Below are 12,237 nucleotides of genomic sequence, written 5' to 3'. Positions count from 1 at the left end.
GTGATGGCTCGCGCTGCAGCAGCCATCTGGATCACAAGAGGCAGGTGTGTGGTGAGGATGGAAGAAGGCAGAAGGAGCTGGAGTCCCACAGAGTGGCGGAGCAGCCCCATGGGCCCTGCACTGTGACAGAAATAAACTTCAAGCTGTTTAAGCTACTGTTATTTGGGCGTTTCTGACTCAGAGGAAACACAGCTCATACACAGCTTTTTCTTGGACGGGGGTGGGCAGGGACATCAAAGAACCCACACTGCCCATAACATGCACCCTCCACTTGGGCCAGATGCCACTACCAGCCTTCTGGGTCAATCCGGTCCACACCTTTGCTGTAGCGGGGTCCAGAACTCATTCCAGGGCTTCTGCCTGTACCTCACGGCTTCACTCCGCCCTCAAATGATGGACACTGAGGTTATAAGCAAGGGGTTATAAAATATCCTGGGTTTCTGGACTGTTCCTCCCATCCTTATCATTTTCATTACAATAGATGCCTCTCCAAGGAATTCTTATCATGAAATCATAATAAGGTGAAAATAATTAAACAGGTCACAGCAGTGATTTTCTTTTTCTTTCCCTTTTTTTTTTTTCCATTTCCATCTGAATGTCACCAGAGAGGGAACTGTAAAGCATTTTTTAGGGCTCCTTATTTGTGGCAACACAGGCTGTCAAGGCATCTGAAAGCCACTGACAGGCTTCACCAGGGCAAGATGAGCCCCGTTATTTCTCCCTGAGGGTTACCCCTAAACTCTTCCTGATGAGCACCTTTAATTAGCATTTAACGGTTCTCTGTATTTTCAAGTTTTATGCATCAGCAAGTTCAGTTTTACTAAAGAGGAGTAGATACAAGGCAAGTCCAAAAGATTAGCCAGAATACATGTGCAAAATAAACCAGCAAAAAAGTTAATATATAACTAGTACCTGATTTTGAAAATAACTTTTTGTTATCAAGTTGTGAAACTTTTAATAAGCAGACAGACATGAAAATCCATGAAAGCCTGTAAATCCGTATACAGGTAATGCTAAATCCTGGGCCGTGGCAGTAGTCTGTTTGAAAGTTATTTTAATTCATCATGACCCAGTTAAGATAGTTTATTATTTTTTATTTTTTGGCTGCTCCACTGGCACATGGAAGTTCCTGGGCCAGGGTTCAAACCTGCACCTCTGCAGTGACAATGCCAGGTCCTTAATCTGCTGTGCCACCACGGAACTCCTAAGATACTTTATCTTTTTTTTTTTTTTTAAGATACTTTATCTTAATAAAAATAAAACTATAAGAAGGTACAACTTCAGGTCATCTGAAAAACATAACGTGACTGCCACCATGTAACTACTGATTTGAAGCAAATTATTTTCCAAAACCTCCAACTGAGTGCCCTACATTAAAACAAGAATAAATGAGAAACAAATAATAAGAATATTTATAATTAAAGTATGTAAAAATAATTTCCATGAAAAAAAAAAAGGCCAGGATTATATATGTACTCCCGATGATTTAAAAGATCCAGCTTAGAAATTTTGAGGAGTTTTCTTATGGCAAAGAGAGTTACGGATCTGGCATTGTCACTGCAGTGGCTTGGGACACTGCTGTGGCACAGGTTTGATCCCTGGCCCAAGAACTTCCATATGCCATGGACACAGGTTAAAAAAAAAAAAATGAATAAGGTTAAAACATGTCTAGGATCGCACATTTGGGTATAAAACCAGTATGAAACATAATGAAGTTTATTTTGCAAATTTTGTGAGGATGACCAGGATAAATACGTGACGGGGTTCTAATAAGTACTGTTATTACAAATAATTTCTTTTTAATAGCCCCACCTGCAGCACATGGAAGTTTCTGGCTGAGAACTGAATCTAAGCCACAGTGGAGACCTATGTTGCAGCTGCAGCTATGCGGGATCCTTTAACCCAGTGCACTGGCTGGGGATCTAACCCATGCCTCCACAGCAACTCAGGCTGCTGTAGTTGGATTCTTAGCCCACTGCACTACAGCGGGAACTCCCACAAACAAGTGTTTTTTTTGGTTTGTTTTTGTTTTTTGGTCTTTTTAGGGCCACACCCATGGCATATGGAGGTTCCCAGGTTAGGGGTCCAATCGGAGCTGTAGCCACTGGCCTACACCACACTCACAGCAACGTCAGATCCAAGCTGTGTCTGTGACCTACACTGCAGCTCACAGCAACGCCGGATCCTTAACCCACTGAGTGAGTGAGGCCAGGGATCGAACCTGCATCCTCATGGATCCTAGTCAGATTCATTACTGCTGAGCCACGACAGGAATTCCCCAGGAACACCTCTTCATAACACATCTTTTTCATCTGGGAAAGGGCGACAGGAGTGTATGCTAAAGATGAAAGGTCATGGCTCAACGTGCGAAACTGGACTTCTCAGAAAAAGAACCCCCAACACTACAGCTGAGGATTTGCAGTCAACAGAAGATCTGTGCAAAGCCGAGCGATCACACGTGGTGTACCATTCCTCTAAGACCGCCTCTGCCCCCACCCCCCGTATCTCCGATCTGGGTGTGTCTTCTAGAATTACCTTCCGGGTAAGCACTGCTGGGATTCCCCCAGGCTTCCTGCATGGCCTCGGCCATGGCCTGGATCACTTCTGGCTCCAGGGGGGTGGTGGCGTTATAGTCCATGTAGACTTTCCTGCAGGAGAGAAAACACAGACATGGTCACTAGGGGAAGAAGGTGAATTTGGAACCAGAGCTGCACGCCGCCCTCCCGGCGCAGGAGCCAAGCACGTCCAGGGCAGGAGCTTCTCTGCCTGTGTGCCGCTCGGAAGTCTGCACGCCATCAGCATGCACAGAGAATGGCTGCGGCCTTCTGAGCCCCCTGAAATTGCTCGTTTCCTTTCCTGCGACAGACAGGAGGCCGTCCACTGAGACTCTCAAAGCTTCTGTCCTGCCCTTGGCAGGAGGGGTCGGCTGGCCTGGGCTCCTGGGTGACGCTGTACCCCCACCCCCCCAATGGAAGCAGGGGAACTTTACAGGCCCAGGGAGCCACACATTCTGGGGCAATCTTCTTCCCTGGCCTGGCTCTGTAATTTTTTTTTTATTTAATTTTTTTTTTCTTTTTGCGCTTTTTAGGGCCGCACACTCGGCACATGGAGTTTCCCAGGCTAGGGGTCGAATCAGGGATACAGTTGCCGGCCTACATCACAGCCACAGCAATGCCAGATCCGAGCCACATCTGCAACCTACACCTAACGCTGGATCCTTAACCCACTGAGCGACGCCAGGGATCGAACCCGCCACGTCTCGGTTCCTAGTCGGATTCGTTTCCGCTGCACCATGACGGGACCTCCCCTGGCCTTGCTTTTTAACTTCCCCTCCTCACCACAAGTTTGCCTTCATTTCCCTGCAGCTTCTTTGAGGGCCGCGAGGCTGCGGGGACCTGGGCGCCCCCTGCTCCCTGATGCTGCGGTCTCCAGGGCAGGCTTGCTTCTCTCCCGTTGCCCCTTCTTTGCCTAGAGTGACCGTGCCCTCCGCCCCTCCAGCACCTTTTAGGTCTTTGCTCCAACCTGACCTTGTGACACTATCTGGGCTTTTGACAAATTTGCAGCCACCATGCCCTCCTTCCCAGGGCTCCACGTGCCCCTGGCCGCTGCATCATCCAGACACTAGACTTGCTCCACGTTCATTCTCGGTCTCGACAGAAAGTAACCTCCAGCTGTTTTCCCCGCAGCTCTGAGAACAAGGCTGGCACACAGTAGGGACTTGATTTACAAGGTGACAAGAGAACTGTCACAGAAAGTACACAGCCCCTGAAGGAGCCCTTAGAAGTAACATTTATCAGTGTATCTTTCTTACCAGCATCAAAACCCTTCAGAAATCTTCATGAATATATGCAGTAGGCAATACCCTGCCAGGCAGTATCAATTATTTTACCCAAGTTTAAAATCAACAATAGTGTTTAAACCAATCATACGAAAATTCAAACACAATTACCGACCACGGTGGTAAAGCCCAGGTTACGGAGTTTCCCTCCTGGCTCAGCGATAAGGAACCAGACTAATACCCATGAGAACTCGGTTTGATCCCTGGCCTCACTCAGGGGGTTAAGGATCCAGCATTGCTGAGAGCTGTGGTGTAGGTCAGCAGCTGCAGCTCTGATTCGACTCCTAGCCTGGGAATTTCCATATGCCCCGGGTTTGGCCCTAAAAAGCAAAAAAAAAAAAAAATAATAATAATAATAATAAAAAATAAGATCCGGGAGTTCCTATCGTGGCTCAGTGGTTAACGAATCAACTAGGAACCATGAGGTTGTGGGTTTGATCCCTGGCCTCGCTCAGCGGGTTAAGGATCCGTGTAGCTCGCAAACACAGCTCAGATCCTGAGTTGCTGTGGCTCTGGCGTGGGCCGGAAGCGGAAGCTTCGATTCGACCCCTAGCCTGGGAACCTCCATATGCCGTGGGAGCTGCCCTAGAAAAGGCAAAGAGACAAAAAATAAATAAATAAGACCCAGGTTATTTAACTCATGTTTTAACGCACCCTCTTGTCTCCAAGCCCAAGTATAAGGCCTCAGGGCAGGGAGTCTGACCAGCCATTCTTGGCCAGCACAGTATCAGGAATCCCCTGGCCCTGCTGACACTGAAATTTGCATGCGACCCTAATTCTGCTCTCACTTCCTGTAAATAACGATCCCAAAGTTCCCCAGACCACGAGTGACCGCAGTGCTTCAATCTGCAGCTGGGCTGAGCGAATTCACGGTTTGAGCTGCAGATGAAGACTTTACCGATTACTCAGCCTCGGTACTTACACTTACAGCTCCCTTAACGCGCTATCAATACTGCAGGGGAAAGCTCAACTCTCCGAGGTTCAGAACCAAGGAGAGGAGGCACCCTGAATCTCTTCTGACTCGGTACCTTTTCCCAGCTCCTTCTTCTCAGTCCCAACCAAAGAAGAATGTCTAATGAAAGAAATGGTCAGATTCAGGCCAGGACTCAAATTTTAAAGGCACACAGGAACCCGACTAGTATCCATGAGGATGTGGGTCCATCCCAGGCCTCGCTCAGTGGGTCAAAGATCTGACATTGCCGTGAGTTGCAGTGTAGGCTGCAGACGCAGCTTGGATCTGGTGTTGCTGTGGCTGTGGTGTAGGCTGGCAGCTCTGGCTCGGATTCGACCTCTAGCCTGGGAATCTCCATATGCTGTGGGTGTGGCCCTAAAAGGACCAAAAAAAAAAAAAAAGAGAGAGAGAGAGCGACCCATTCCCCCCCCCCCAAATATTTCACATATTCCCGGATGGAGGGCAAAGACTCACAACAAAAAAATGCATTTCCCCCACCCCAGGGAAAGGTTCCCACAGGCTGGAGGGCAGCCTGGGCTGAAAGTGCCTGCATCTTCCTTCCACTCTGCCAGCCACTCAGGCCAGGAGCCTGGGAGCATCCTCCTCAATCTCTCCTACCCTACACCGCGCAGGAGCAAGTCCCGTGAGTTTTGTCCCAGGACGTCCACTTCTCTCGCCACAGCTGCCACCACTCTGGGCCATACCTTCTCTTCCTCCCGAATTATTACGAGTCCCCAACCGGTTCCCCTGCTTCCTGTAACCCCTACACTCTACAACGAGGCTAGAAGACTTCTTCGAACATATGAAACAGTAATTTATAGTAGCACTAAATTACACCACTCCCCTGCTCAAATCTCCAAGATCGCCCTGAGAGTACTACTCCCCAGAGTCCTTCCTGGGCTCTGGCGCTCTGCTCCTCTCCAGCCTCGCGCGCTCCGCAGTCCCAGCTGCCTAGGATCCCGCGGGCTCCTTTCGGCCCTCGGGCCTCTGCAGTAGTTCCCTCTTCCCGACCCGCCCGTTCCCAGAACTTGAAAGGCTGATTCCTGGATGTCACTCAGACTTTAGCCCAAGTGTCACCTCCCCGGGAGCCCTTCCCAGGACACGCCTCGCGTCCGCGCGTCCATCTGGCGCTCATCCCGAATTTAGGCCTCCCGCGCTGACAGCAAGGCAGCGCTGCATGCCCGCGCGGACCGTCATGCCGCCAGTGACTCGCCGGCTGGCGCCCCCTCTCCGGGAAGGACCCTGCCCCCGGAAAGTGACCAATGGTTGGCCGCCCTGTCTCTCGGGGAGTGACCACCGGCCTCCCGCTCCCCTCCGCCCTCGCCTCGCGGCGCCTGGAGGGCTTCCTGGAGGAGGGCGCCATTGGTTTCCCCCGCCTTCCTCTCCAGGAGCGTACCTATCCAGCAGACTCTTCTCTGCGGGGCCGTCCGGCACACTCGCCGCTCGCCCCCGCTCGTCCCTGCTCCGCTTCCTGGCCGCCTCCATCCGGACCCCGCTGCAGCCAGGATCCAGCCCGCTGGCCCCGGCCGCTGTCCCAACCCGCAGAGACTGTCAGGCTTAGGAGCGCGGCCGAGAGGAGCTGCGAGGGCCGGGGCGCTTCCGGATTGGCTGAGCTGCGCACTCCCGGCCAATCCTCGCACCTCAAAGATGCTCTGCGAGGAGGCGGGGCCCGGGCTGCGCGCTATCCTGTGACCGGCTGGGGGCGGGCTCGTGCACGTCACAGGGGCGTGCCCACGGCGGTGGGCGGGGCTTGCCTGGAGCTCGGGCTGTCAACAAGGTAGAGGCCCCAGGGGGCGCTGGGGGGCAGGGGGGCGCGGCCTGGACGGTAGGGATCCGGGTGCTTCAGCCCGGGTCCTCCGAGGCCGGCAGACCACGTCCAGTGTCACCGCAGTCCCGGGGGACCCGCTGTGAGCTGACCGTCTGCATAAGTGACTTGGGTGGAATTAGGACTCGTTTCCTGAGGGTGGATCTGAGGGTCTGGAGGCGAGGCTGTTACAGTATCCGAGGCAAGACGTGGGGACACTAAGCAGGGAGCGCGAGGCGCGGAAAAGTTGGATCCGGGATAGACTTAGGATGTAAAACAGGCGAGAATGCTGAAAGCGGAGCCTGCGAGAGAGTGAGAAAGGTGGTGACTTGGCGCCTTTGCCTGGGACAGGAACACCCCGGCGGGGAAGACTCTGCGCGGACCTTTGGACCTGTCGAGTTGTCTGTGAAGCAGTCAAATGGAAAAGTCTAGCATTCGTGTAGTCGGCCAGCCTTAACACAAGTCAGTTTTGAAAGCAAGAGGGCAGAGATCCAGATTGTTGAATTCTAATGAAGCCACCGTCTCTTGCCTTTTTGGCAAAATACCAATTTCTAAGTTTAATTGAGCTCTGAGCATGTAGCCAGGCACTGTTCCCAGTGCCTTTCATTTATTCTCTAGTTTGATCTTGATAACACCCCATCCCCTTTATCCCCACTTTACATATGATGAAATTAAGGTACAGAAAAAGTCCGCATCTTTCCCAAGTTCACACTGGAAGTAATGGAGCCAGAATTTAAATTCAGGAATTCTTTGCCAAGAAGCTGAATTTTAATTGGATGTTTGTGGACTTGCTCAATCTCCTCAACAGGAGTCCAGAAGAAGTCTTTTCCAGCTCTGCAAATCTCCACATTTCTGGATTTTTTTTTTTTTTTATTTCCTATCATTCTCTACCTTTTTTTTTTTTTTTTTTTTGCTTTTTAGGGCCACACCAACAGCACATGGAGGTTCCCAGCCCAGGGGTCAAATTGGAGCTGCAGCTGCCAGCCCACAACACAGCCACAGCAACACCAGAACCAAGTTTTGTCTGTGACCTCCGATGCAACTCATGGCATCGCCAGATCCTTAACCCAATGAGCGAGGCTGGGGATCAAACCCATGTCCTCATGGATACTAGTCGGGCTCATCACAACTGAGCCACAGCAGGAACTCCTATTTCCTGTCCCTCTTGCTTACACTCTGAGCTTCTTTTTCAAAGGCAACAAAGGACACATCAAGATTTAAGAATTAAACAGACAGACAGAAACTCAAGGGCAGTTGAAAGAGGAGAAAAGAAAGGGTGAGAGGAGAGTCTAAGACTGAGTGTGAGCGCAGCTGAGCGGCGATCTGAGGTGTGCGCTGAATGCCACGGTCAGGACGGCTGATGAATTTAGTCGGAGGAGTTTGAGGAGAGCAGCAGGGAGGGGTGAGGAAGGAGCAGGGTTGGGCAGTGGGGAAGGAAGGGGGTCGAGGGGCACGATGAAGGGAGATGTCTTAGACAGACAGCACGTGTGCGGGCTGACGGCAGGTAGCAAAGGAGGAGGCCGGAGGAAGCGGAGTTCCTGTTGTGACGCAGCTAAGAATCCGACTGGTACCCATGAGGATGCAGGTTCCATCCCTGGCCTTGCTCAGGGGCTTAAGGATCCAGAGTTGCCATGGGTTGCCCTGTGGTCCGCAGACGTGGCTCGGACCTGGCGTGGCTGTGAAGTCCCAGAGGCAGGGAGCCAGCCTGAGACTGGGGCGAAGGCGGGTGGGGCGGTTGAAAGGGAGGGGGCAAGTTTCACCATCTAAACCTAGACGCAAGGCTGTGAGGAAGGGAGCTGGAGGCGCGAGGGCCACTGACGAGGTGACTCATCTCGAGGCCTCCTTGGACCAGTTCCGCTGCAGTCAGAGGGTGTGTGTGTCCAGGTGGATAGAGTGACTGCAGTGACGGGGTCAGAGAAACCAGATAGCGCCCCATGTGGCTGGCGACACCCGCACAGAGGACCAGTGCTGCCTGGCCGAGTGGCCTGGCCTCCTCTCTCCCTGAAAGCAGAGCAGGGGGCAACAGGAAGGAGCGGCCAGCTGACTCCAAGTGGGCGAGTCAAATATGCGACAGAGGCGCCAACGGGGTGTCTTAACTACGAAATAAGTGCCCGATAAAGACTAAATATTTGAGGAACGCCACCTCCATGGACAAGAGATACGAAATGGAACTCGCGCCTAAGAGAAAAAAGCCACAGAGCCATCAGGAAAATCGTCAATAAAGGAACGGCCTCCAAGGAGATCAATGGGTATCTTTTTTTTTCCTCCAAGGCGGTCGTAAAAAAAAGAGCCAACAACAAAGAAAAAACCAGATTGGATGGACACTATAATAATTGAAGTTTAAAAACGCCATAGAGTTGCCGGGGACTTGGCTGGACGGGGTGGGTGAGTGGGCAAAGCACAGCTGATTTTTTAGGGCAGTGAAACCATTTTGAATAATATTCTAATAATGGATCCACATTGTACGTTTGTGAAAACTCCTATGATGTACAACACGGAGAGTGCCAGGGTAACTAGGGACTGTGGGTGCTGATGATGTGGCAGTGTCGGTTCATAATTGTGACAAATGTCACCAATTGTGTGATGTCATAGCAGGGGAGGTGATACGTGTAGGAGGCAGGTTTATATGGCAACTCTCCACTCTGCTCAGTTTTGCCGTGAATCGAAAACTGCTTTAAAAAATAAAGGCTATCAACTGCAACAGAAAAAATAAAAATCTTACAAAAAAGATATCATCTGTAAATATAAATGTATTTCTTCCTTTTCAAAAAAAAAGAAAGTCTGTTTTTAAAAAAGCAATAGATACATGAGTCATATAGGCATAAAGCATGGATTCATGAGCTAAATGGCTAAGCGGAGGAATTCTCTCAGATGAGTGCTCAAAAGCAGAGAGAGATGAAAAATAGGAACGAAAAGAAACAACCATCTAATGGTGATTCTCAAGTAGGAAAGACTTTTCTCTCCAGGGGACATCTGACAACATCTAGAGACAATTTTAGTTGTCATAACTAGGGGGCGGGTGCTTCTGGGATCGAGGTAGCAGAGGCCTCATAGGATGCTAGACATCCTACAATGCACAAGAAAGCCCAACGTGGGGCCAAACCTGGCCCCCAACGCCAATCATGCTGAGGCTGAGAAACCCTGAGTGGTTCCACACATCCCCTGGGGGGCAGAGTCCTTCTGCCTGAGGACTTTGCTCAACATTTCTCCCTCCCTCCCTCCCTCCTTCCCTTGGCTGCACCATGGCATATGCAAGTTCCTGGGCCAGGGATCGCGTCTGAGCTGCGACCTATGCTACAGGTGTGGCAGCTCTGGATCCTTAACCTGCTGCACCAAAATTTCTTACAGTTTGTCTGCTGGTAGGACTTTGCGGCTTTTGTACATATGACAAAAATCTTTATTTTTACCTTCATCTTTGATATCTTCCGTAGATATAGAATTCTATGGGTTCTTGAGTTTTTCTTTTCTTGGCCACACCCAGGGCATGTGGAAGGCCCCCGGGCCAGGGATGGAACGTACACCAAAGCAGCAACCTGAGCCACAGCGGTGACAATGCCAGATCCTTAACCACCAATCCTGAGGCACCAGGGAACTCCAGAGTTTTTTCTTTTTTTTTTTTCTTTTGTCTTTTTAGGGCTGCATCCGTGGCATATGGAGGTTCCCAGTCTAGGGGTCTAATTAGAGCTGTAGCCACCAGCCTACACCACAGCCACGGCAATGCCAGATCCAAGCCGTATCTGTGACCTACACCACAGCTCAGGGCAACGCCGGATCCTTAACCCACCGAGCAAGGCCAGGGATCGAACCCGAAACCTCATGGTTCCTGGTCAGATTTGTTTCTGCTGTGCCCCGACAGGAACCCCGAGTTTTTTCTTTTCAATGAATATTTTTCTCCAGTTTTCTTGGTTGCATTATTTCCAATAAGAAATCTGCTATAATTCTTTCCTTTGTTCCTTTATATATTATGTCTTTCATTCTTTAATATTTTTGCTCTTACCACTGATTTTAAGCAAGGTAGAGTGTGACTTGGTGTAATTTTCCTCGGGTTCTTTTGCTTTGAAGTTGTTCACCTTTTATCTGTTTGTAGTATTTATCAGTTTGGAAAACTTTCAGCGACTGTATCTTCAAACAATTTTCTCTCTCCCCTGCTCCTATGGGAACTCTAATTACAAGTTTATGAGGCTACATGAACTTCGCCCACAGCTCATTAAAGTTCTGAAGGTTTTTGCCCCTCAGTTCTCAGTCCCCCTGCCCCATTTTTCTTCTTTCCTTCCTTCTTTCCTTCTTTTGTCTTTTTAGGGCCATACCCGAGACTTATGGAGGTTCCCAGGCTAGGGTGGAATTGGAGCTACAGCTGCCGGCCTACATCACAGCCACAGCAACGCCAGATCTGAGCCTCGTCTGCGACCTATACCACAGCTCCTGGCAACGCCAGATCCCCAACCCACTGAGCGAAGCCAGGGATAGAACCCAAATTCTCATGGATACTAATCAGATTCGTTTCTGCTGTGGCGCAATGGGAACTCCTCATGTGTAAGTTTTCACATGGAGATATGTTTTCAGTTTTCTTGGTTATGTAACTGGGACTGTAATTGCTGGGTAATAGGGTCACTTTATGTTTAATCTGAAGAACTTCCAAAATGTTTTCAAAAGCAGCTGCACCATTTGCCATTCTCACAAGCATGAGCATCCCAATTTTGCAACCTTCTCAGCAACACTTGATGTCTGTCTTTTTTGTTGTTGTTGTTGTCTTCCCGCGGCATATGGAGGTTCCCAGCTCCAAATTGGAGCTGTAGCCGCCGGCCTACGCCACAGCCACAGCAGTGCAGGATCCAAGCCACGCCTGCAACCTACACCTTAGCTAAGGGCAACGCCGGGTCCCTAACCCACTGACCAAGGTCAGGGATCGAACTCACAACCTCATGGCTCCTAGTCGGATTTGTTAACCACTGAGCTATGACGGGAACTCCTGTTTTTGTTTGTTTGTTTTTAATTTTAGCTATCTTGGTGGGTGTGGTCTTGATTCTCATTTCCCTAATGACAAATTGTGAGGTTGTGATTTTTTTTCTTTTTTAGCCTGCTGGTGACATATGGAGCCCCCAGGCCAGGGATGAGATGTGAGCCCAGCAGGCTCGACCTAAGCTGCAGCTGTAGCAATGCTGGATCCTTAACCAACTGTGCTGGGCTGGGAATTGAACCTGCATCCCAGTGCTCCCAAGATGCCACCAATCCCATTGTACCACAGCGGGAACTGCTACGATATTGTGACTTACAACGACAACAACTACGTGTTTGATCTGTGTCCGTGTTCCTGGCACAGAGCTCCTAAAACCCTTGGAATTCCTACACAAGAGGGAGAAAGCTGAAAGGAGCATCGCATTCCTAACAAGCCCTTTTCGGCAGTGCTCAAGCTTAAGGATGGGGGCTGGTTGTCAGGGGAACCAACCAAAGGATTAGAGGATTGGACCATTCCGGCCCCGCCCCAATGTCTGAGGAGGGGACAGGGGCTGTCAATTTAGTTTAATCGTCAGTGGCTAATCACTTAATCAGTCATGTCTACATAACAAAGCCTCCATAAAAGCCTTGGTTCTAGAGATTCCATCCAGGTTGGTGACTAGTGGAGGAGCTGGGGGAGGGGTGCCC

The 12,237-nt window shown here is 50.3% G+C and overlaps 1 protein-coding gene across 4 annotated transcripts in view; it reads right to left on the bottom strand.

Moving 5' to 3' along the window:
• SCLY (selenocysteine lyase) overlaps nt 1-6,417 on the bottom strand; it is a 38,243-nt gene extending 31,826 nt beyond the window's left edge. For 2 of the 4 annotated variants that reach the window (XM_047773916.1, XM_047773917.1), the window contains exons 1-2: nt 6,187-6,414; nt 2,536-2,648 (exon numbers count right to left, since the gene is read on the bottom strand). In XM_047773916.1, coding sequence (XP_047629872.1) covers nt 2,536-2,648; nt 6,187-6,275 — 202 coding nt within the window. In that variant the 5' untranslated portion in view covers nt 6,276-6,414. Of the gene's footprint in view, nt 1-2,535; nt 2,649-6,186 lie in introns of those variants that run through there. The other 2 variants (XM_047773919.1, XM_047773918.1) reach the window with 2 other exon arrangements.
• Between the last annotated feature and the right edge of the window lie 5,820 nt (nt 6,418-12,237).

The sequence above is a fragment of the Phacochoerus africanus genome, chromosome 3 (genome assembly GCF_016906955.1).
Source record: "Phacochoerus africanus isolate WHEZ1 chromosome 3, ROS_Pafr_v1, whole genome shotgun sequence".
Classification (NCBI taxonomy): Eukaryota; Metazoa; Chordata; class Mammalia; order Artiodactyla; family Suidae; genus Phacochoerus; species Phacochoerus africanus.
This window is presented reverse-complemented; position numbering and strand designations above follow the sequence as displayed.